Source organism: Perca flavescens, chromosome 20 (assembly GCF_004354835.1).
Source record: "Perca flavescens isolate YP-PL-M2 chromosome 20, PFLA_1.0, whole genome shotgun sequence".
Classification (NCBI taxonomy): domain Eukaryota; kingdom Metazoa; phylum Chordata; class Actinopteri; order Perciformes; family Percidae; genus Perca; species Perca flavescens.
In genome coordinates, this window is record NC_041350.1 from 18,513,676 (window position 1) to 18,539,096 (window position 25,421).

The 25,421-nt window shown below is 40.8% G+C and overlaps 2 protein-coding genes across 5 annotated transcripts in view; both read right to left on the reverse strand.

Annotated features, from left to right (window-relative positions):
- The window catches only part of msrab (methionine sulfoxide reductase Ab), a 54,283-nt gene extending 49,521 nt beyond the window's left edge, over positions 1 to 4,762 (reverse strand). Inside the window, exons 1-3 of one of the 4 annotated variants that reach the window (XM_028566647.1) lie at positions 4,671 to 4,762; positions 1,209 to 1,326; positions 908 to 984 (exon numbers count right to left, since the gene is read on the reverse strand). The gene's annotated coding sequence lies outside the window, so the exon portion shown is untranslated. Of the gene's footprint in view, positions 1 to 907; positions 985 to 1,208; positions 1,327 to 3,222; positions 4,464 to 4,670 lie in introns of those variants that run through there. The other 3 variants (XM_028566648.1, XM_028566646.1, XM_028566645.1) reach the window with 3 other exon arrangements.
- Positions 4,763 to 6,159: 1,397 nt separating this feature from the next.
- On the reverse strand, positions 6,160 to 13,852 carry ythdf2 (YTH N6-methyladenosine RNA binding protein F2). Its single transcript, XM_028566636.1, has 6 exons — positions 13,630 to 13,852; positions 13,380 to 13,404; positions 12,059 to 12,138; positions 8,934 to 10,622; positions 6,560 to 6,625; positions 6,160 to 6,230 (listed from the first exon to the last, which is right to left on the reverse strand). The coding sequence occupies exons 1-6, from the start codon at positions 13,654 to 13,656 to the stop codon at positions 6,207 to 6,209; spliced, it is 1,911 nt and encodes a 636-aa protein (XP_028422437.1). The 5' UTR covers positions 13,657 to 13,852; the 3' UTR covers positions 6,160 to 6,206.
- Between the last annotated feature and the right edge of the window lie 11,569 nt (positions 13,853 to 25,421).

Genomic DNA, 25,421 nt, shown 5'->3' on the forward strand with positions numbered 1-25,421 from the left:
CTCTTAACCAGGAACAGCGGAGGCAGTGCTATGGTGAGGATAAGGCATAGCGGCGCATCGCAGTGTGTACTCATAAATATCTAGTCGTCATCCTTTGTTTTGCTCTGAGGGGAAGATGGTCTGCAGGAATGGTAGCAATCAGGTAGCTGGGCTGCTGCTCTCTTTATGGTGCAACAAAGGTAGCTTTGCTCGCTCGCTCTACCTCACTCCCTGTTTCTCTGTGCTCTCCTCTCTCTGTGGTGCTTTTTAATGATGTTATGTGTATACAGAGAATGCCTTAATGGTGTGAATGCTGCTTTGATGGTCACTACATGTATTTTTTTTTTTTCAAATTTTGTTGCTGGAAACCCTTTCTTGCACTTCCACAAACGCATGCATGCATTTACAAACTCTAAGCTGTTCAGTCAGAGGAATCACAATGTCATTGGCTTGTATCATGTACTGTATGTTTTTTTTCCCCTAAATTATCTGTATAGAAAACCTGTTTTCAGGGAGAACGCATGCTGGTGTGGGATTAGCATGCAATGTACTTTGACGTGTGAAAGGACCGCATAGCCGCCTCTGAGCCCACAGAGAGGAGAGATCACAGGTGAGGAGAGAGGAATGAGGAAGTGAAACAGGCCTAGATTGACAAAATACAACATTAGTATATACTTTTAAGAGAAAGTGACAGCGTTTGGAAAATTGTGTTCATGTTCAAAATTGCTGTAGAACGTCACTACAAAGGAGGGAAAGTGTTGCAAAAAGCGGGGTAAGTGACAGAGGAGAACAGGATATGATGATGAACTGAGAACATTTTGGGAAGTTTGGGTTTGAGCTCTTTGTGTTCACAGTGGACCTTGATTTAATTTCAATACAATTAAGGCACGCGGTGAATGCCAAGAGAGAGGCCACAGTCTTCACTTACCTGAGAGACCAGCGTACAGCCGCTACAGGACAGGAGAGAGGTGCTGATACCTACACAGACGAATGTTCGCTACAATCCTATGAGAATAACAAACGACATTATTAGCCACAGAGAAGAAGCATTAGGCAAAAAGGTTACAGAGCCGTGACCTAAGGCATGTGCACAGATCAGTTAATGCAAGCCAGAGAAATCTAGGAGAGACATAGGAGTGCAATGAAATACACCAAACTCACTGGGCACCAGTCTAAGTGATATACTGGTTTCCATAATGACAGAACAGACAGAGCCGTAGGCAGCCTACCAGTGTCGGTCCTGTGGCCAAATGGACAGAGGGATCACACCAGGGGGATTTGCCATGTGGTGACAGAGGGCCACTTCAAAGGTCTGTGTGTTTACGCATGAGCGTACACTTGCCCTGTCTGAGAGGAAGATGGAAAAACAGGGTGAGAATGCTATAAGAGCACGATGTGCTGGTGTAGGGGAATTATTTCTATCATAAAAGTCAATAACCTCCTGAATCATTCTCATGCACACAGATTTATTTTTGTTCAACTAAACATGATTCCATGACCATCCATACTCTGAAAATACAGCTTTGCACTTTTTTTTGTAAATTGAAATTATAAATTAAATTAAGTGTTTTTGTTGTAGGTTTCAATATCATGCCTTTGTTTGTGTTTTTTTCTGCAAAAAAGTCTCAATAAAGAAGTCATTTCATGGACTACATTTCTATTTGTACTATCTAGTGTTTCTTTTCAAAGTAAAAAGGCCCAAAGCACTTTATGTGATTTAAATAATGAGCTTTATTTCTACTCCTATAATCACAGAGCTGCATCAAATGATTCAAGCTGTAAATCGCTGTAGGCAATAGAGATGTGAGTTGACCTACATCTCAGATGATGGAAGCGAAACATGCACACAAAAAAATTTTATAAATGAAATAGCGGATTTTTGGTCAGATTTCTTTCGATGTATTTTACTTACTACTGTAGCATTTTGTAAGGCTATAGTCTATTCAAAATTTTACTCTGTGTTTATTGTAGGAAGAATTGATAAATTCATCATAGTAAGTACAAAATTGAGGCTAGCGATGCAAAAGGCATTCCCCTCTCCTTCCCCCCAGAATACTTCCTGCATCTATATTAAGCGTATGCTTCTTTATGTTTTGATATACCAGTGGATGACATTTCATTATTTGCTGTCATCTCCACACAATTAGAGCTTGCAGAGGGCAAGTGTGCCACATATGTTGAGACGGAGGTTATCAATTGTTTTCAGGCCCCTTCGCCTGTCTACACATTATGCATTTTCAAAACTCTCAATAGAATTGGGACACTGGGAGAAATGAGGGGGTAATACTCAATACGTCACAACAGTGAGGGACCCCTGGCAATGGTGAGCAGGTGACCGCATGTAGGCCCCCCCTCACATGCTAAAAACACTCATCATCATGACATATTCCTTTAACTAAAAAGCCTAGTTTTATTTATTTTTTTAAGCTGCTTTTAGCTATGATGCTAATTAATGCTGATAAATGAGTGACAGGTTTGGAATTACAGGGCTAAAGTCTAGGAAAGGCATTTTTGTCCATGTTAAAAAAGTAATTAAAAAAAGACTTAAATATTAAAAGAAAACATTGTGCCATATAAAGAAGTTATAATAGCATTTAGTAGTAATTGTTAAAAACAAATATGATGAAGTGACATATGTGTTTTTCTATTGAAAATTAAGCAGTCAAAAGCTATTGTCCTATACTGCTGCGGGTTTCCCCATCATTACATTTTTTCTTTCTTTTAAACATTAGAATAGGCTTTCTGAAACAAAACACCCAGAAAGAGAGCAGAAATCTAATTTAGTCATGTAAATAGAGGTTGGGTTGGCGACATGGTGAAGCGTCACTAATGGAAGAAAGAGATGGATGCCTTATGATAATGAGGGGAAAATAAAGCAGAACCATGACCTTGCAGTGCGATATGAACGCACAGACACAACGCAGCTATGTGTAGCTCTCTGACTGAACAATACTTCCTACAGGACAAAGTAGGACAAATAGTATCATTTTTTCCCCCTATATATAATTGCATAAATGCAAGGTCGCAGAGAGTAATATTGGAAATGTTAACAAGTATATAAAAGCAAAAATAGGATACCCAGTGAATTGTTAGCCTACTTGCAATTGTTATATTCATATATTTCTTAATAGTTATGTCCAAGTTACAGCCTATGACTACAGCACATGACAAATAAACAAGGAGTCCTCACTACATACACACACACACACACACATCCTAACAGGGAGGAATTTCTCCTCTCACCACTGCAGGGCAACTTATTTATTTGGTTTCTCCGTCTCCTCTTTAGCTTGTTGTGCGCTCTGAGATGTGAGTGCTGACCTCCTCCCCTCCTCCTTCATGGTCCCATTTCCCTTTCTTCTCCTCCTCCTCCATCGTCTCGGTGGCTGTATCTGCCTCTCTTTTATGGCCGTTCATTTGCATCCCAGGAGGGGCTAAAAGGCGTCCCCAGAGACGCGCAGATAAGGGTCACAGGAGATCCCCTCGAGGCAGCGTTTTCGCCACGCACCCTCAACGCAGACACGACACGTGCCGTCGACCCCCCTAGCTCTCGACACCCGCACAACGCAAGCGTGCGCACACGTGCACTTCTTCACTTCTCTGCACTTCAGCTCCAAAAAGGAGTGATGCTCGCAGTTATCCCCTCAGTAGTAGCCTACATCAGCCAAATACCTTGCCTTTTATAATATGCCCTTCATTGCTACATTCTGTCATGAAATTATTAAGGCCCCTGTGTGGGCTGTGGCTATATGTACAACTCCATCAATTTCATCACAATTTGGACTTAATCCACCTTTTGGGAAGGAACGTCATCTCCTACAGCATATGCAAAATTCCGTGTCAATAAAAGTAATTATTTTAATAATTCACCGAGGCTACAATCACTAAATCTTTGACATGTAGATTAAATGCATGAATTGGATTTAATACAGCGTATAGGCCTACCTAGATTATGTTACATGTCTGCAAACCGTGTAAACAAAACTAACACGAGAAAACTTCAGCCCATTGTCGATAAGTCCCTGTATAATTGGGGGAGGTATTTGTTCATTTTGATGGCATTTACCATCTCATTTATGGGTTGTGTTTTTATGCCTCAGGTAAATTCGAAATGTTGTAAATTTCATCCGTGTCTTGCTGTTGGCTGTTTCAATCTGCTATTCCTGCACACGGACCCATCCAATCGCCAGCATATAGAACCACATAGCCTGGCACGGATTCCTTACGTTCTTATATTTAACTTTTTTGTTTAACAGTTTCTATTGGCGGTGATAACCGGCAGCGTTTAGAGTGATTACAAAACAAATAGCAATACATACTACTCGACGAATGTACAGGCCTTAAGCTTGGACCCGTTGACCCTCTGCTGAAGAGCTTGTCCTCTAGTCAGGATAGAAAATGAACAGTAACTAATGCTGGGTCTCCCTCTTGTGGCCGCGACGTTCAATACAACCACACGGACGAGGAGAGAAAATGGCGGATTGCAGATAATTTCAATCAGTACACACACAGGTATACAAGACAGGATTTAAACATTTCCCCTGGGCATCACATTTTCACAACGTAAAAAAACTGATAGAGCTTAGATGGTAACGTAAAAATACATATAGTCCCTCTTGCAAAAATAAGTTAAATTTCAGAGGGTGTACTACCACAAAACATTACAAGTACAGCATGGGAAAACAGTTTACCAATTTGGGATATCCAAACATGGATTATGTTCCGCCTGCTTTAAAAGGAAAATGATACCACACAAGTAGTCAGGTTCAACAGGCCACCCATGTGACTAAAAAAAAAAAAAAAAAAAAAAGCGAATGAGAAAAACCCACACAACACTTTGTGGAGCATCTTTATTATGCCACCAATAAAAGCCAGTAGTTCTGAAAGAGGACCTTGCAATTTATTTATTTTTTTACTCCCAACAATTTCATTCTGAAAATGGTGGAAGCTGATTGTGATATTATAGTGTGTATGGTTGGCTGAACAGTCAGAAATGGAGTGTGGAGGATAAGGTGGGTTTGGAAAATAGAGCGGTAAGAAATGCAGGTGAAAATGGGAAGTCAGGTTGGGGAGCGGACGGGTTGAGTATGAAGGTTAGCAGAGAAACATTCATTCGTATACCCATCTGGGAAAAGAAAAACAGATGAAAGGAATGCACAGACTGCATGACAAAATTGCGGTACAGTCAAACAAGGGGAATGCACACCAGTTCTGCTTAATATACCACATTTATTACTTTTGAACTGATTAATAGAAAGAGTGGGGGCAAGGCCACTCGCATCACTGTTTTTAGAAAATGGAGGAAAGAGAAAAAACAAAAACAGCCCATAGCAACGATGAATTAATTTGTCCAAGAGAAAGAAGGGTAAATAAAGTCCAATGAAGACTGTTAACAGAGGGCCCCAATTTTTTTTAGACCATAAAATTATACACTGAGCAAGGCTCATCAACATAACATTTCTTCTGCTTTCAAACTCTTGACCCCCCCCATTCCCCTACTCTTCCTCTCCAGATCCTCCGTACTCCACCTTTCCCCACACACAGTCCAACATTCCACATGCGAAAACAAAATAGAGGGCCATCCTGAACATAGTCCTCTCAAACAGAACCATGGCAAGCATGTACGAAACAGATTCTGGAGTGAGCGCAGTTGATACCAGTATACGATGAAAATCCACTTAAGAGGAAACTCCACTGGGTCTTGGTTAAAGATGTGATCATCATCAGAAGACAGGGGGTGAGAAGGGGTTTACAAAGAAAATGAGACAAACTGCCCATTCTTGCCTTTGGGACACTATTATAAGCCAACACTACGAATTTCTATTGGATTTGTGTTTGTGTGAGAATTACAGACTTGCTCTTGGACCATAAAAACAGGATGATCCTTTCTTAAAAAAAAAAAAAAAAAAAAAGAAGGAAAAAGCAGCATACAAGGGAAAAGCATATGTAATGGAATGGGGTGGGGCAAAAAAGATTTCACCTAAGGATGCTATGCATTTATTTGTAGTCCTATGAATAATCGTTTCCTTTTCTTTTTACTACAAGTTCGAAGTAAGTCTTTAAAGTCAAAAGAAATCAAGAATGTCTTCATTTAGTTTTTTTGTCCTTAGTTAATTCTTCACCCCTATTAGAATTTCTTAGAGAGATCTGGATGTAATGATAGGGTGGGCAGGGCTTTTTGGGGAGGGGAGGGGGGCATTGCAGTCTTTTGACCAAAGCACCAACTGTTACTTGACTCGTCCTTGGCGCTCCTAGAACACAAATAAAAAAAATACACAAGTTACACACAACATACAAAAAGGTTTGCATTTTCAAACTACAGTTGATCCAGATTCCTTCAAGTCCTTCTGGTTCCTTCTTTAAACAAGCCAAATGTGCACATGCCCTCCCAGTTTCCATTTGTTTATGAAAGTTGCAATTCTTTCCCAACTGTAAAGGACAGTTCCAATATAGTAACAGATACAGGTTGTAGATGTTTGACTTCTGCTTAACATTCATGAACTGCAAAAACTTAATATGAACCTGAAAATGTCTGAAATTATAACTGCTCCTGCATCTAGTGACTGATGAAGCAAGTTACCTGCAGCCTGTAATGACTCCTGTTGCTTGGGTTGCTGGGATATGGCTCACTGCCTTGGACCTCCACCTGTCACACACAGGAGTAAAGACTGAGTGTAACTGGAACAGACAAGTCACTAAGACCAGATTTCAGAAATTTGGCCAAAAAAAAAAAAAAAAAAAAAAAAAAAAAAAAAAAAAGGTACATATGCTGCATTTTCACTGCATGGCACGGCTATGCTCAACTTGCTTTTTTTGGTTTTCCATAAGAAAAAGTTATAGATAATATCGGTTACTTTTTTTGGCACCACCTCTGAATTGAGAAATCATTGCGGACCAGCGACTGGTCAGAGAGAATGGTCACTGCCGCAACATCCTGCACAAACCCGCCAATTTCAAAATTGCCAAGCTTCCGTCAATAGCTGTGCAATTTTTTTATTCAATCGACCTATATTTTTAAAAATGGCAGCCCACAAAACTACACTGTACAACAAATGAAGTGCAGACAGTCCTGATTGGTGGCCAATGAAAGGATTCAGCGAGTGTCACACTGAAGATTATGTCACGGCAGTTTAACACAACAATTCTATGGGCGATCAGCTGAGAATCCCCCTACACTGAGGGAGTGCTTCCTGCAGTGGGAAGCAAACCTGGTAACAAGAGAGTTGATGGAGCCATGCAGTGGAAACGAGGCATTGGAAACTAGTCTGATCAAAATCCTCTGCTGATAAAAGTCTGGCAACTTTGCATTAACCACACCCCTTCATGATAAACTAAATTATAGCTTACAACTTTGTCTACTGACATTACACAGGCATTTGATTTTGGTAAAAATGTCTCACATGCCAAATCTATAACCTAATTAACAAATTACCTGAAAAATTAAAAAGCATAACTTGAATTACTAATGTATGCTCTGGATAAAAAGTGAATATACCAAGCTCATCCCTTGTAGATGTTCTGAAGTCGGGTGTTAATACAAGTTTTTAAGAATAATTCACTAGTTTTGGACAACTGCTGTCAGTCTTATTAAAATTTTGTACATGAATCATCATCTAAAATGTGATGATTAGTTTCTCACATTTCGTAAATGAATAGCTGAAGAAAAACAGGGGCTGTACAATTGCAAAACAATGAAAATACTTAAATATTTTAACCTTTAAGCAACACATTTGTGTGGCTTTAACAGGCTATATACTATGCTTATAAGCATACCTCAAATATACAAAAGATACAGTGGAGTAAATAAAGATCAAACTAAAACAGTTCTTTGCATGAACACACTAAAATAAACACCGAAAAATAAATGCTTCTGTATCTACAGAACAACAAGTTTTTCTACATCTAATAAGAAATTAGGCAAATAATAGCAATTACGGTTAAGGAGCTGTTATGTAAAGGAAGTAATTTTATGTTGTCTTGGAATACTTTGCCCTAATTGTTCCTATGTCAGGTAAAAGGATGCAATACAACGGTGCAGGACACCCAAGCCTCAGTATTAAACAGTACCTTTTTCATAATAAGAAATGCAAAAGATGCATACAAGTATCACTACATTATATGAGCTGCAATATACATTTGCTCTATTTTTTCCTCATGTTAATGCTGAAAGTTCCAACACAAAATAAACTAAACAGATTTCACCCAATACCGATGTGTGTTCAGACATAAGGCATTAAAAAAAAAAAAAAAAAAAAATTAAAAACACATTTCACATATCTTCAGGAGAATGCACAGCCGAGTATGTGTTGACGATAACAGAAACTCCGGATAAGGCTATCAAAATGAAACAACTTAACCACAATACAAACCGATAAATTCAATTTCCAGAAGTTCTCATGTAATCCACTGAATAGTTCCATTTTGTAATATTAGCTTTGAGAGAGTATTGACAAGTAATTCATTCTTCTGTGTCCATTATTCTATTGTAAAGCAGTGCAATACATATGAGTGACACAGAGAAACAGGTAAAACACATAACACCACAGTGAAAAAAGAAAAAAAAAAAAAAAAAAAAAATACCCTACTATGTATAATCACACTGAATTTTGACAAGGATCCCAATCCAGCTTTAAAACATTGAGCTGCTCCCGAATTTCTTTGTAATGCAAAAGGAAAAGTTGTACATGCACACCCAAACCGGCTTCATATAGGGCCGCTCGATAAATGGGAAAAAAAATATTTGGTCAATATTGAAATTACGATTATTCAACACAATTACTCGTGGACTTTTGTAAAGATGTTGCAATTATTTAATTAGGAGCCAAGATCGTATTTGCAATTAAAATTTTGAGTAATTGCACAGCCATAGCTTCATATACTGCCCCTTTTTCAAAGCAGCACACTTTCATTCATCCATTTTATCACTCACTTTATTCAACAGTAACTTTGGTTACCTTTTTCACACACTCTTCCTCCTCCTGACGCTTCTCGTAGTGAGAAAAGTCATCGAAGATGGAAGTGGTGTGTTTATATCCAGCGATGATCTTTAGCACCTGCCTGGCCTTGTCCAGTGGTACCTCCTGTGTGTCCCGAGAGTTGGTCACTGGCTTGTTTTCGTTGTTCTCTAGTCGAATGTGCCGTAGCTGACTGTTGGGAACGTCCTTAACAAAGATCCAGCGCACATCAAAACGACCCTTCCACTTGTCCTGTGACCACACGCCAGCAGACGTGTTATAGTCCACGGGTGAGCGCATCTCTGCTACGCCACAGAAGTGACCACTCCCATTGACACTGAACAGAAGATAAAGCGGCCCTTTGCCACCCAATGAACGGTAAGCTGCATCAAGCCTTTTGTTGCCATGCTCCGTGCTGCACCAGATGTTATACTTGATGGAGCGGTGGATGTCATCCTCTGAGTAGCTCTTGATGATAAACACTCTACCCTGCTTGGGATTCCAGTCAAAGTCCTTGGGGTTATAATTGTTGACCATGCGCAACTTCTCTAAGACTGGGTGAGGCTCAGAGGAGACTCCCGGAACCACACCCACACCAGACGAAGTGGGAGGTGACTGGCCTGTACCACTCCCACTGCCATCCCCAAATCCATTGGCCCGGTTCCGTGGAGGGACCCAACGAGTAGGTTGAGATGGTTGCTGTTGGCTGGGAGGAGGACCCTGGGAAAGAGGAGGCTGGGGCATCTGACCCATACCTGGTTGCCCACTGGGTGGAAGCTGATGCTGCCCCATCTGGGAAACAGGAAGTACCAGCTGTCCATTGCTGAGGGGCATTTGTGGGTTCCCTACAGCAGTAGCTCCTGGCTGTGGGGAAGCCTGATTGGGCGGCTGCCCGTTGCTGGGAATAGGGGGCACCTGCTGTGGGGTGGCAGCTTTAGGCATGTTGCCCTTGTTGTCCCAAGTGCCGATGTCCATGTTGTGTTTAATGGGCGGAGGAGGCAAATTGGCACCGGCCATGCCACCCTTGGTTTTCAGCTTGGGTTGAGGCTTGGCTGGCTTGCTGGCAATATCGGCCCAGGAGGCGGGCTTGGCAGGGGCAATTGAGACAGGAGGCATGCTGGGAGGTCCTACAGATGATACAGGGCCAAGGGGACCCCCACCAGGTAAACCAGAGCCAACCACCTTAGGAGCCATGTCCCCATTACCACCAGGAGCGGCACCACCGATCTTGAGCCCTGCCATGCCCTGGTCAAGGCTGTTCATACCAGGTGCCTTGTTCAGGGGCTCATTGGCAGCAGGTGCAAATGGGGACTGTCCATCGATCATGGCACCCCCAAGTGAGCTGGGAGCATAGGCATAGCTGCTGCTGTAGCCAGAGCTCTGCGGTGTCCCCGACTGTCCCTGAGAGCTGTTATTGCCCCATGCCGAGAAGTCGATGCCACTGGGGAAGAAGTTGAAACCGTGCTGGCCAAGGAAAGGATTGCTCCCCAGGGGGCCTGGCTGGCCAAACATAGCGTCCGGGAGGTAGTGGGGCTCCCCATTGCTCAACTGTCCATAGGAGGCCAGGTAAGGCATAGGAGGGTCCCCACCTGTGGACCATGCTGCCTCATTTAAGGAGTAGGAAAATCCTATGGAGGGGCTGTAGTAGCTGGGCATGTACGAGTCCGACATGGCCGTATAGGCATTGCTCTAAAATAGAAAAATAATTAGTTTTAGTGACAAGAGGTAAACAAAACAAAAAAAGAATTCTTTGCAACAACAAATTCTAATTTAATTGATAACAGATCATTATTAACATTGTTTTGATACGTTTATACCTTGTTGTAGATCCAAACAGTCAGACCAAGATAAAAGATGAGCAAATACATTGAATTGTCCATTATTAATTTTTATTATTAATAGAATCATAATAAACCAAGAATTCACCACACAATGATGCTTTCTTAGTGCCCTTCCTCTCCTCTGACCTGATCTGTAAATGCACAGCACTGCACTATACATTAAGAAAAAGGTTTAACAGTCTCTTTAACTAAAGGATGGTGCATTCTGATGGTGATTTCTGATTCTTCTCAGTGAAGGAAAACACAGGCTCCATTATTTTCCTCTACAGTCCCCCTTCAGACAGTGGGTCTGTTACTACACAAAAGGGAAATCCATCTACCAAAGAGAAATACAATTCAAGGCCACTGAAAACTTAATATACAGAAGCGCTCATTCCCACTGCACAATCATTGTTTTCCTGTATTCTTTGGTTATGCAAAAAGCAAGGATGTGCACACATAAAAAGAGGCCCCTGAAACAAGGCAGTCTACAAGTACGTATATGAATCTTCGGGTAGGGAAATTTGTTGGGAGTTCTTACCAACAAATCAGATGAATAAAACTTCCCTCTTAACTCCCAAATCCCAAATATCAAATACATCAAACAAAGATGCATTTTACCAAGGTAGCATTAACAAGTCAATATTAGGGATATTCTGAGCCAAACTGCAATGTCAGTACTGATCAGGCCATCATTACTGTTGACACCGGATACGTGCGACTTATTTTAGGAATTGAGCTACTTTTTTTTTATAAATACACCTAAATGACTAGATAATCATCTAGTCCATGTAGATCCATTAGGTATTATTTCTTTGCACTATTTGTATAGTTTAGAACTCACAAAACACTTGCATATAGAAGTTTTGTTTTAATATTAAACATTTTTTTCCATACTTGTGTACATAATAGTCCTGTCTAGTCTTTACCTTATTTGTCCAGCTTGTTATCCTAGTTTTAGCTGTTATGTCTATTTCTGTGCAAGTGCATTGACAGCAACGCAAAACCCGGGGTCATATTCCTTATGTGTAAGGTGATTCAAATTCAAAGGTGATTCAGATTCAAAAGACAAAAATAAATTCTTAAAATAAAAAGCCATGTACTGAAGTCCAGGTTGAAACTATAACTTGTTGATTTAAATCGATTGAGAGACAAATTAAAAGATTTATGATTAACCATGAAGAAAAACTAACTTGAAGGTACTTCAGTCGTTTGATAATTTGAGGGTACTTTAGCCTAAAATAATAAAAGCGGTTTAACTGAAAAGCAGCACCTGTTGGCAAACCCCGATCAATAAAAGCTTACCTGTCTGGCCTGAGTATTCAGGTAAGGCTCAAACTCATCGTCATTCAAGGTATCCTTTTGGGTCACAGCTCCGTTTTGCACTGAAAAGAAAACAACACTGATGTAAACACAGAATATAGGTTTGTGTGACTACAGAGATGTGAGCGGTGACATATCTGGTCATCACATCAGAATCATCACCATTTGTTACACAACATAACCACTCCTTGCAATTATTGAGTGACACAGGAAATGCCTGCTTGAACATAAGACATCAAATACTATAACTGCTCATTAGGCTTCTGATTACACAGCATAATCTTGCATAAAGATGAATCAGTCCCAGTAAAGAATTGAATGCACTTGGCACAAAACACTTCATTGAGACATTCAGATTCTCTCATCAAAATAGATTTTAAAATGTAGTCTAGGTACACGCAAATACTGATATTTCCAGCGCAGATTTAATGTATGTCTATTGCAAGTGGAAAAGTGTTTTGTTTTCACAAGTTTCTGAGTGTTCCGTTATTGCTGAGGTTACGGTGTTGGGCGACATGAGACTCTGGGATGGGATTAGCTTTTCAGAACATGGACAAGTTCAATTATAACACAGACAGGTTAGTAAACACATGTTAACTTACATTACAGTCTGAACAACATGATGACGGGAAAGCGCGAGGCCCATTAGGACACAGAAAAGGCATGTCGGAAGACGTGTCATTTTGGGTTAACTTAGCAACCAGCTAATGTTAGCGCGCTAGCTGGGTGGTTAGCTGCATGCAATGCGCAGCGTCTCCATGTTAACGAGCGCCAAGAGCCCTTTCAACATGACGGACTTTGCTAACATTAGCCAAGTGTCCAGCGTGATAGGACGGCACCTGTAGCTAAACACTGCAAAAATATGTTGCAGTGACCAATAAAAAGAGAGCCCGAGTAGTAAGCGTGTATTCTAGCACCTGTCAGTGCATTAAAAAGCATTGCAAGTTCAACCAGGAAAAGGATGCTGATGTGTATCATGTTGCCATTTAACATTAGCTAGTCAAGATAGCTAATGCTATCGCTAACTGTGGGAACCTGCCATTTCAGGGATGTTAAGGAAACTCACGATTTTTGAGTAAAGGCGGAGAACATTTATTAAAACACAATGTAGTTTTGAGTTTCATTGAAGTAGCAAATCAAAAGCAAAAACATTTGACAACTTAAAACAGACAGGCCCATTTGCCAAGCAGCTATAGGAGACAAGCTATCGCATCCGCGCACGTAAGGTTTTCAAAGCGCACCGCACATAAAAAGATCCGCATTCACTCAACCCAAGTAGATGTTAGCGAATATTTGTTCTTACCTTTATTAGCTTGGCCTTTCGGTCTCTGGATTGGGTCCAGGTGATTCATGAAGGTTTGATTTATGAGAAGAGAGGAAGGGGAAAAATAGATGAAGAGATATATTTTCAGCAGTCAGTTCCTTTAGCAGGTGGTCAGGCCTACTGCACTACTGAGCCACAGCCGCTGCCTCTGAGCTAAGCTATCCTCGCTAGCCGTCGCGATGCTGAGAAATTTGGCCCTCGTAAATGTTCAGAAAATACCTCTCTTTACCTGTTCAAGAAGGCTGCTGGCTGACATGTCTTTCCCCCCCGGAGTCTGTGTAACTGTATTTACTCCTAAATAAAAGCGTAAGGGTGCAGAATTGGTCTAGCTATTGAAGAGTTTCACCCAAGCGCCCCTATCTCTCTATAGAGCCTGGTTTCTACACAATGGCGGGCTGCAGTTTGCTTGACAGACTCCTCAACATGGCTGGGCGGCCCTCGTCAACCCACGATGGCATTTATTAACAGCGAACACGCGCCCCCTAAAGGCGCGGAGGAGCCAGGTTTAACCCACGAGCTGTCACACTAATATCTAGCACGTAACGTTAACATGAATTTGATATTAAATAGACAACAAATAAATGCATACATTGTGTAAATAAACCAATGAACTGAAAAACTTAAATCACGTATTACAACTCAAATCATTATTATGAAATGTTATTTCATAATTTTAAATTCTCATAAAACAGCGTCTCACTGGAGAAATTATGTCGATTTATATTAAACAATTAAACATCTCATTGTATCTTCTAAGGTAAAGAAAAGAAAAACCTGTTTGGCCACCATTTGACATGTGAGAGGGAGCCAAGTGGGCATCACTAAACTTTTTAACGTTAAAAGACACAAGGGTGCTCCCTTTCAAATTGGATCTGCCTCTTCTCAGTACACTTAAATTAGGCCTGTTGATTGTAGATTAAAATTAATTCTATATTTGAAAGGAGAAAATAATTTGACTCAATTCAATTCAGAAATGGTAATCACAAAGAGTTCAATTCAATGTGATTGTGCTCAACTTTCTTCTTAATTGGGTACAGAGTCTAGATTCCTATGTATTGCATCAACATATGCTTTACATACTGAATGTATTGACTGATGTTAAATACTTTTTGTGGAAATAATACTGTTAACAGTTCCTAACGAGAAAAGGTAATTTTATGTTGTTTGACATAAAAATCATATTTTCCATCTTTTTTCAGTTATTTCTTACTGGGGTTCTTACATCAGTCAGTGATGCATCACAAATCACCAGAGTGAACACACTCTTGTAAAACAGTTATACATAATTCACTAGCTTAAGGTTTTATGGTATTTAAAATTATGTATTACCACAATATGAAGGTAATTTCCATCAGACAAAGAACAGATATTTTAGACAGTGTTTTGGCCCAGCATTTGCTTTCTAATGTGTGATTCTGCACTCTCGTCGACCCTCCGCCCATTGTGCCCTTCTAACTCCAGCCCTCTCTGGCACACTAGCAGGAATGTCAGGCAGGGAGGTGACAATCCCTAACCTGACTCCGCCAGATGGATTGCTTCGCATTTGCTGATCTGCGAGTGGAAAACTGGAGCTCGCGAGATCTGGATGGTCTCACGAGGCTAGACAATCCCACTGCTCAGATAAATGTTTGTGTGCATCTTCCATGTGTTTGTACGTGTTCCTTTGGCTTTATATCTGTGTGTGTTTGTATGCGAGTGTGTGAATTTGTGATTGTGTGTGCATAACTCCTGTGACCCAGTGGCAGCATGGCAGCAGGGTACTCTCTGTAATAGGATGTTAGGAATGTAGCACTTGTCAGCCTCTCTGAGGATGCTGTTAATTCACATTCTGCCCGTTTCAGAGGGTTAGCCTTAAATAAACAGTCAACATTAGCGTATTTACATGTGTAAAAGCTCTCTCTCTCTCCATTTGCGTGTGTGTGTGTGTATGAATGGAAGTGTACAAACTGCTTTCTTATGTTAATGACATTTGAGGTTGGTTGATTTGCTGAAGCTCTGTTTATTACACATTTTCTCTGACAACTTGCCTCCCCTAATGCTACCACGCAGTGTTTTTGCATTACAAACCACAGTAATACTGCTGACCTCTTTTCAAAGCATATTTTTTAGATTCATGAAAGTGTTTTCACTATCCTCTACAGTACTGTTCATTTCAGTATGACATGAAAATCAACTTGCATGTACTTGAAATTTCCGGGAGAAAACGTTGGAATTAAAGGCAAATCAATCAATATGGACATCATAAAACAATCAAGGTATTTTAAACCTTAAGCACCCACTAGCGTTGTTTCACAGAATAATTTGTTTCTTTTTCTCAGGAACTCTGAAAAAAGTGCACTTGCCATTTCATGCCCCTGCCACAAGAGGGACTCCTAATCTCTGTTTTGAAAGTGTGATTTAAGTAAGGTCAAGAATAGCTTCTGTGTGGTGTGCAGTTACCACACATGGCCATTCAGCACTAGTCCTATATTTCTCTTCCTATGAATTGCACAAAGGTTTTCTACTCACTCACATATGCATAAAAGACATTTCATCAGCAGATCCTTTCATGGGTGTGGGGGAGTTTTGGTTTTCAGGCCATTCATTTGTGAAGTGCTCTTGTTGGTGTCTATTCAAGCTCTGGCAATTCTGACACTAATTAGAAGTGTCTCTGCACCAAGCTTTACTAACATTAAAATACAATACATTAGACTCTCCAGGTATCATTCATTTTTCATCTTCTTGAGACCTTTGGTTCTGTAAGAAGGCAATAATTCTAGTTTTCCTTGATAGTATTTTGAAAGCTTCTTTTTCAACACGACATTTTCATATATTTTAAAGTGCTCATTTATGCTCATTTTCAGGTTTATAACTAGATTTAGAGGTTATATCAGAATGGGTTTAATGGTTTCATTTTCAAAAAACACCATATTTTTGTTGTACTGCACATTGCTGTAGCTCCTCTTTTCACCCTGTGTGTTGAGCTCTCTGTTTTAGCTACAGAGTGAGGCATCTCACTTCTGTACCATCTTTGTTGGGAGTCGCACATTAGAATTTAGATTCTCTGCCCGAGCCAGAGCCCGAACTGTATATGTCCCGCCACTATCCTCGGGCCGGCCGGGCCCTTGAGCAAGCATTTGTGTTTTTTTAATCATTACTTTATTAGCCTAATTGGGTGGGGAGAAAGCTATGCCTCTCCAGCTTCTCCCAGCTCTGGGCTATGTCCTGCACTGACCTAAGGGTGAGGTAAACTGTGCTTAATCATGTCTCCCCCATCTGTAGCACTGTCTTCGATAATTGCGCAACCATGCCAGATATGATCTCTCCTATATCCGGCGCCTTGTTGGCCAGTGCGTTGGCTTGCAGACCGTGCCGCAAAACAGTATTAATTAGGTGATCAAGACAAAAAGGTCTCTATGGTTCCAGGGCTTTTATTATGTTGCTGCCTTGATCCGTTACTCACAGGTAAAAGGAATTGTAGAACGTCAGTTATAACGGCCCACGTATTAAAAAATTGTCGGGTTTAATTTGGACTCGGGCTCATAATTACAGTTAATGTGTCGGCCGGGCCGGGCTTGGACACAACGTGCACAGGCTCGGGTAGGGTCGGGCTTGATTTTTTTGGCCCGATCTAAGCTTTATCGCACATGCGCAGTACCTAGGTAAGCAGGGACGGATTGGGGCTAAAAAAACAGCCCTGGATTTTCTCCCAAATAGGCCCATCGTCCGGCCATTCGCCCCTAGCCGTGCGCAAAAGACACTAGCCAGGATGTCCTTATACTATGCCACAAAACTGTAGCCTATCAGACAAGGTATTTACAGCAAATAACATCTCAAAACCAATGATGATAATTGGGGTTGTGTTTATTTATGAAGCCTCAGCCTTCAAATAAAAACTAAAAATGTACAATGCCATTACATCTGCATTGAAAATAAAACACAAATAATGAAATGTCACTGGCTACAGAAACCCCAAATTACACAAACTTGTAACTATAAAACAGTACAGAGTATTACTGACAACACTTTCAGAGATAAAGTATTCTACTTGCTGTACCTGAACATGGGGATTAGATATTCTGTATGCCTATACCAAAACTTCACTGAGAGTAGTTACTACCCTGTCATCATTTGTGCTGCAACCATGTTCAACCTGAATAAACAAATGATTTTAAAGATAGGTTATTAGCTATTATTGATGATATAATACAGTAGGTGTTGCTCTGTGTTAAAGAATTAGCATTGAATAACCTATTTAATATTTTGTCATATTACGCTTTTGATTCATATTAAGGCTGTGAAATGATGAAAATGACTAGGCCCTATCAATGTTGTCTGTGAAGCTTTCACAAACAACCACCAGGTCTTTGCCAGTTCCACAATAGTAAATACAAATATGAAAGACAAGGAAAAACTGCACTCTGATGGAAGACAGACAGAAAGTGCAAACTATAGGATTTTTTGTTTAAACTTTTGGTTAAATTTGGTGAATTATTTAGCCCCCTTCCCTGTTTCTTAGCATGTTTAGAGTGGTACCAATGCATGCCTGATGTTGTCCCGTTTAAGTCAATACCATAATCTTCATCCTAGCAGCAAAAGTGAGCTCACTACAACCTCTCATATACAACAAAGTGAAATCGCGGTCAACCCGCGATTAATTTCTAACGCATTTAATGTTTCAAATTAACCTAACAGAAATTATTAAACACATTAAGTTTGACACCATTAAATGGCACAATCATTTTCATAATCATGATGCACACCCATGTTAATAGCTGGCTATGCAATTCGCTAAGATAGGGATAAAGGCAGCCTAATGTGTCCTGCTCCTGGCTTTTACAGTAGCCTACCTCTAGCTGATGTGAAATTAACTCTGCTGTCTGTCCCTCAACATGTCCCTCTGTGAGCTTTTTGCATTTTGCTGCATCAGTCCCGAGAGACTTGGCCCTCTTTTCTTTGAATTTTTCCCATCCACCTTTCTGCTGGGTAAACCCAGCCCAATCTGCCGGCGATTTGATTTCGCCCTGTAATGTTCGATCTTAAAAGATTGAGTTTGGTCTGGTGATAGCCAGACTAGTAGGCCTACTCTTCTTCCTAATTTTTTGAAATTTTTTTACATGTAGCATATAATCACGTGTCAAACTCAAGGCCCGCGGGCCAAATCCGGCCCCTCGCAGATTATGATCCGCCCGCATATCAATTTAGGTTCACAATACATTTTGGCCCACCTAGGTTTTGTCACTTTTTCTGATGTTTTTGTCACTTTTTCCAAAATTTTTGTAATTTTTTGTGACGTTTTCGCCACTTTTTCCAACATTTTTGGCCGCTTCTTTTCTATGATGGCTCAGGAACTTTTTTCCCTTCTTTAGGAATTAATGTTGACCAAACTGTAAGTGAGAAGACTATATGACACATGCAATGATACAGTCAAATATATTTTACTTTTTTGATTAAATAAAAGCCTATCAATAAACTAAACATGTTTGGCCCTTGATGTGATTCTTATTTTCCAGTTTGGCCCTCTGGGAAGTTGAGTTTGACACCAAGTGATCGTATTAACACCCCCTGCTGTAGTTGGCTGTTAATATCGCTTTATTAGACTTTTTTTTTTTTTGTGCCGACAGCCGTCTGTTGGACAGCCGTTCTGGACTTTTCCCGAACGCACAGGATTACTACCCAGTCAGAAGCAGAGTATAAGGGCGTGCCATGCTAGCAGCTAGGCGAGCATTATAAGGTGTTACAAAGTGACACACATTCGTCACGGAAGTAAAGGCTGGACTACAATAGAGCTGTTTGGAGCAGTTTGTGAACAGTGTTTTCTGTTGGAGATGGTAAGTCCCTTTGGGGTGGACTTTGGGCTTTTTCACTTTGTAAACCTATAAACGTGCACAAAAACATATATAACACAATAAAGGAAAGGGAAAAAGCCAAAAAGCATAATATGAGTACTTTAATGTGTTCTTTAATCAACACTGTCATCTCATATATGTTTTATTATCTACAGTCATTCTTTACCTTTAGCATTATAGCTCCCCTAACCTGCTAAAAGATCACATCAAGCAGGGTAGTGGGGTGTGAAGACCCCCCCTCCCCCCACTGTACTTAATAATTTTTCAGGGCCAATGGTTGGTCGGATGGCATGTGACTAAATTGCACCTCAGAACACACAACACACGGCCAGTAATACCCCCCCCCCACACACACACACACACACACACACACACACACACACACACACACACACACACCTAATTCAATTCAATTTTATTTATAGTATCAAATCATAACAGAGTTATCTCGAGACACTTTACAGATAGAGTAGGTCTAGACCACACTCTATAATTTACAAAGCCCCAACAATTACAGTAATTCCCTCAAGAGCAAGCATTAGCAGTGGCTATTGCGACAGTGGCAAGGAAAAACTCCCTTTTAGGAAGAAACCTCGGCAGACCCAGACTCTTGGTAGGCGGTGTCTGACGGGGCCGGTTGGGGGTGTGATGGCGATAATAGTCGCATTAAAGATAGTGGAACAGTGACTTTGAAGGTAGTCGTTGTAGTTCATGTCACAGCAGGACGTTGCGGGATGAAACGTGGCGCTGCAGAGCATGGGTGGGTGCAGCAGACGCAGCAGGATGCGGCCGGGCGTTGAAGGGAAACATAAGGACTCTGGGGAGTAAACTCTCCAGAGCTAGGTTAGTAACAAGCAGTTCTGGGACAGGATGCATATAATGGCGTTTTTCCATTACATGGTACCTGCTCGACTCGCCTTGCCTTGCCTCGACTCGACTCTACTCGCCTCAACTCGACTCGCTGTGCGTCCGTTTTCCATTGCAGATTTTAGTATCGCCTCAGCGTGGCTGGTCGTCATAGCGACTGCCGTGGGCGTGGCTTAGTGGCGTCGCATTTCCCCCAAGGAGGTAAGCTTCGCTTCAGAACGCAAACCTCCGATGGTGCCATTTTGTTGCTACGAAGCAATCACCTCTTGTTAGCATTACAATGACCGCCATTTTTTTTTTACGTCACTTGACTGCGAATAACTTTACATCTGAAGCGTTTAAAGACTCTATTTGTCCATTGTTTATTTCTAAAGAAACACGACAATGTATAAAAGGCTCCATTACCTTGTACCTCACGTTATAGCTCCGTAGCAGACGTTTTTGTAAAAATAAGCTAACGATTGTGTCATAACCAAGTGACTTACTGTAGTAGAGGAATTACCGTATAGTACAGGAGAAGCTCGCAGGCAGTTTCGACTTACATTAGCTGTTTAGGTTTAATTACTAATGTTAACTAGCATGTTAGTTAGCAATAATTAGCCTGTGCTTATGTTATCTCCTTACATATACCTACGCTCTCTGTCTCTGTAAGATTGGAAATGATTGAGATTTCTCTTGTCACAGCCACCAGAAGACTTACAACTTTCAGACACGTTGCTCACGTCACATTTACGTTGTCTCTCTCAGTTGGAGGCTGGGCAGTAAAGCAAGAGATCACCGGAAAAGTGCTTGTAATAGCCTTCACTGGTCTCCGTCCAGAGCAACGGGGTCTATTGGTCCATTATATACTGTCTATGATTTCCCCCGACTCATTTCCTGGTTCTCCTTCTCCGTAAACAACATGATATCAAAGAGATAGTTAACGTTTACTGCTCCAAATTTCCCACCGTGGTCACATATATATGACTCTAGAGTCGCTACTCGCTTTGTTTCTCTCACATATATATGACTCTAGAGTCGCTACTCGCTGCGGAGATAATCGCCGTCACTCTCTCACTTCCCCCTCGCTCACTAGCTCCCCACACACACACGTACGGCGACTCGACACACACACATCACACATGCACTCACCAGCGCACCAGTATAACCATCAAGCCACTTGTATGCTACGGAGAAAGCTCTGCGTGGAGCCTCCGGCAGCAAAAAAACACCGCTGGCTAAACTATTTAAAAATGCCGTCTCTCGCTAGCAATGCAGTGATCAGTGACGCTTCTTTCCGACCAATCAGCAGCCTGCAGGGTTTCACGTCACCTTCTCGGCTCGCCTCAGCTTGCTTGGAACCTCGACTGAGCAGGTACTAAAAAAAGTACCTGTTAGCAGGTACCAGGTACTTTTTTTTGTAATGGAAAACCAAAAAAGGAGTAGAGTCGAGGCGAGGCGAGTAGGTACCATGTAATGGAAAAGGAAATATATAAAAGGAAACAAATGAAAACATTGATGAGAGGCTGTACTGGCCTGCCTCCCTCTACTCACACTATATTATTGATTATATGATCAATAAATCTGGTGACTACGAAGAGAAGCAGGTGGGCCGGGTTAGGCGGACGCTGCAACTCCTCACTTCTTAACTATAAGCTTTATCAAAGAGGAGAGTTTTCAGTTTATTCTTAAATGAGGTGATGGTGTCTGCCCCCCTAACCCAGACTGGGAGCTGGTTCCACAGGAAAGGAGCCTGGTAGCTGAAGGCTCTTGCTCCCATTCTACTTTTGGAGACTCTAGGAACCACAAGTAACTCTGCATTCTGGGAGCGCAGTGCTCTAGTGGGACAATAAGGTACTAAGAGCTGTTCTAGATAGGATGGTGCTTGACCATTTAGGGCTTTGTAGGTCAGGAGAAGGACTTTAAAGTCAATCCTGAATTTCACAGGAAGCCAATGCAGAGTAGCTAAAACAGATATGATCTCTTTTCTTAGTTCTCGTCAGAACACGTGCTGCAGCATTCTGGATCAGCTGGAAAGTCTTAAGGGACTTATTTGAGCAACCTGATAGTAGGGAATTACAATAGTCCAGCCTGGAAGTAACGAATGCATGGACTAGTTTTTCAGCATCGTTTTGAGACAGGATATTCCTAATTTTGGCAATGTTACGAAGATGAAAAAAGGCTGTTCTTGATGATTGTTTTAGATGGGCGTTAAAGGATATATCCTGATCAAAAATAACTCCTAGATTTCTGACAGTAGTGCTGGAGGCCAGGACAACACCATCCAGAGTAGCTATATGTTTAGATAATGAAGTTCGGAGGTGTTTAGGGCCCAGCACAATAACTTCAGTTTTGTTACAGTTTAACATCAGAAAATTATAGGTCATCCAGGATTTTATATCTTTAATACATGCTTGAAGTTTAGCTAACTGACTTGTTTCGTCTGGTTTGATTGATAAGTATAATTGGGTGTCGTCCGCATAGCAGTGATAGTTAATTGAGTGTTTCCTAATGATATTACCAAGAGGAAGCATATATAAGGAGAATAAAATTGGTCCAAGCACTGAGCCTTGTGGAACGCCATGTTTAACTTTCGCGTACTTAGAGGATTTATCATTAACATTAACAAATTGAGATCGATCAGAGAAATAAGACTTAAACCAGCTTAGTGCAATTCCTTTAATTCCGACTAAGTGTTCTAATCTCTGTAACAGGATTGTATGGTCAATAGTGTCAAAAGCAGCACTAAGATCTAATAAAACAAGTATGGAGACAAGTCCTTTGTCTGCAGCAGTTAGAACGTCGTTAGTCATTTTCAACAGTGCCGTCTCTGTGCTATGATTCTTTCTAAATCCTGATTGAAAGTCTTCAAATAAGCTGTTGCTATGGAGAAAATCACATAACTGATTAGCAACTACTTTCTCAAGGATCTTGGAGAGAAAGGGAAGGTTAGATATAGGTCTATAGTTTGCTAAGGTTTTTTCAGAAGAGGTTTTATCACAGCTACTTTAAATGACTGCGGTACATGACCTGTTAATAGAGACATATTGATCATATCTAGTAGAGAGGTGTTAACCACGGGTAATGCTTCTTTGAGTAGCCTCGTTGGGATGGGGTCTAAGAGACAGGTAGATGGCTTTGCTGAAGATACCTTTACCATTAGTTGTTGAAGGTCTATAGGAAAAAAACAGTCTAAGTATATGTCAAGTCTAGCCGTTCTTTCTAGCAGTCCTGCGTTGAAAGGTGAGCCATTTGAGGGCAAAAAGGTGATGAATTTTATCTCTAATTGTTATAATTTTATCATTAAAGAAGCTCATGAAGTCATCACTACTCAGAGCTAGAGGAATAGATGGCTCAGTAGAGCTGTGACTATCTGTCAGCCTGGCTACAGTGCTGAAAAGAAACCTTGGGTTGTTCTTGTTTTCTTCTATTAATGCTGAGTAATAGTCTGATCTGGCATGTCTGAGGGCGGTCCTATAGGTTTTCAGACTGTCTTGCCAGTCCAAACGAGACTCTTCCATTTTGGTGGAGCGCCATTTACTTTCAAGTTTTCGCGAGTTTTGCTTTAATTTACGAGTTTGGGAGTTATACCAAGGTGCTAGTTTCCTTTGCTTCATCTTCTTCTTTTTGAGTGGAGCAACAGAGTCTAAAGTAGTCTGTAGGCAGGCCGTAACACCATCTACACAATTGTCGATTTGAGAGGGACTAAAGTTTACATAAAGGTCCTCTGTTGTATTAAAAAAAGGTAATGAGTTTAGAGCTGTTGGAATGTCTTCCTTAAATTTAGCTATAGCACTGTCAGATAGGCATCTAGTATAGTAGCTTTTATCTAATTTTGTATAATCGGGTATTAAGAATTCGAAAGTAATTAAGAAGTGGTCTGATAATAAAGGATTTTGCGGGAATACTAATACATCTTCAATTTTGATACCATATGCCAGCACGAGGTCGAGGGTGTGGTTAAAACAGTGCGTGGCCTCATGCACACTCTGACTGAAGCCAATAGAATCTAGTAGTGAGTTGAAAGCAGTAGTAAGGCTATTGCTGTCAACGTCCACATGGATATTAAAATCACCTACAATAAGTACTTTGTCTGATTTAAGGACTACTACTACTATAAAAATTCAGAATACGGACCTGGAGCTCGGTAGACAACAACAAATATAATTGGCTGTACTGATTTCCGTGTTGGATGTTGAAGATTAAGAACAAGGCTTTCAAAAGAGTTATAATTTAGTTTGGGTTTAGGATTAATTAACAGGCTTGAATCAAATATGGCTGCAACTCCCCCTCCTCGGCCTGAGCCTCTAGGAATTTGAGTATTAATATGACTGGGAGGAGTCGCTTCATTTAGACTAATATATTCTTCATGGCCCAGCCAGGTTTCTGTAAGACAGAATAGATCAATTTATCAGATATCAATTCATTTATTAGTACTGTTTTAGAAGACAGAGATCTGATATTTAGTAATCCACATCTAATTTTCCTATCCTTTTCTATCATTGCAGTGGTAGTTTTAATTCCAATTAGGTTGTTAAGTATTGCCCCTCTCTTGGTTACCTTTGATTTAACTGATCTTAGTCGAGGAACAGACACCGTCTCATTTTCTTTTGGGACAGGCTGTGGCTGGCGTGAACTGGATGCTAAATTGACTATGTTTGCAGTCAACTTCTTATTACTTAGGGGCTTCACCACTTTGTATGGTCTGTTGTTGATTATAATTGGAATAGTACTAGTACTACATGTTACTGGAATAGTACTAGTACTACATGTTACTGGAATAATACTAGTACTACATGTTATCCTGCAGAAAACATTTTCAGATTCATCCACTTGTATAGTGCTATCAGGATCAATACCTGGGGGACATGAATCTGTGATATTTTCAACAGAATGTCAATACTTGCCTTTCAGTGTGGTCATTATGTTGTCAGATAGCAGCCTGGCTCCGTGTCGGTTTGGGTGGAGACCATCATGCTTCAGGAGGTTGGGCATTTCCCAGAACAAGTTGAAGTTGTCGACATAGGGAATGCTCAGAGGAAAACAAGGGGTGCAGAACATGTTGTAGATCACAAGGCCTCCTAAACAGAGGGGTATTTTATTTTAAATTCACATGCAAAACTCAAAAGAAATGTATGTTGAGCGAAACAGAAAAATATATTACACTGGATAGCTGTGTGTATAAGTGTGACTAACGTAAGCAAATAGGGATAGTAAACCAGTAGCAGTGGCAAGTCATTTGACTTGTGAAACATGCCTAGGACAGTAGCATGGCATGCATGTATCATATTCCGCCTTTCAACTCTCAATCATTTTTGGGTGCTTGACTTTTTTTTCCCAGGGGCTT

Bases quoted from the DNA above. Each gene is read 5' to 3' on its own strand.
- ythdf2 (XM_028566636.1), bottom strand. From the start codon at position 13,656: ATGTCAGCCAGCAGCCTTCTTGAACAG. The intron at 13,405-13,629 runs GTAAAGAGAGGT...GACCCAATCCAG, and splicing joins CCAGCAGCCTTCTTGAACAG to AGACCGAAAGGCCAAGCTAA. The intron at 6,231-6,559 runs GTAACTTGCTTC...TTTGTGTTCTAG, and splicing joins GGAGTCATTACAGGCTGCAG to GAGCGCCAAGGACGAGTCAA.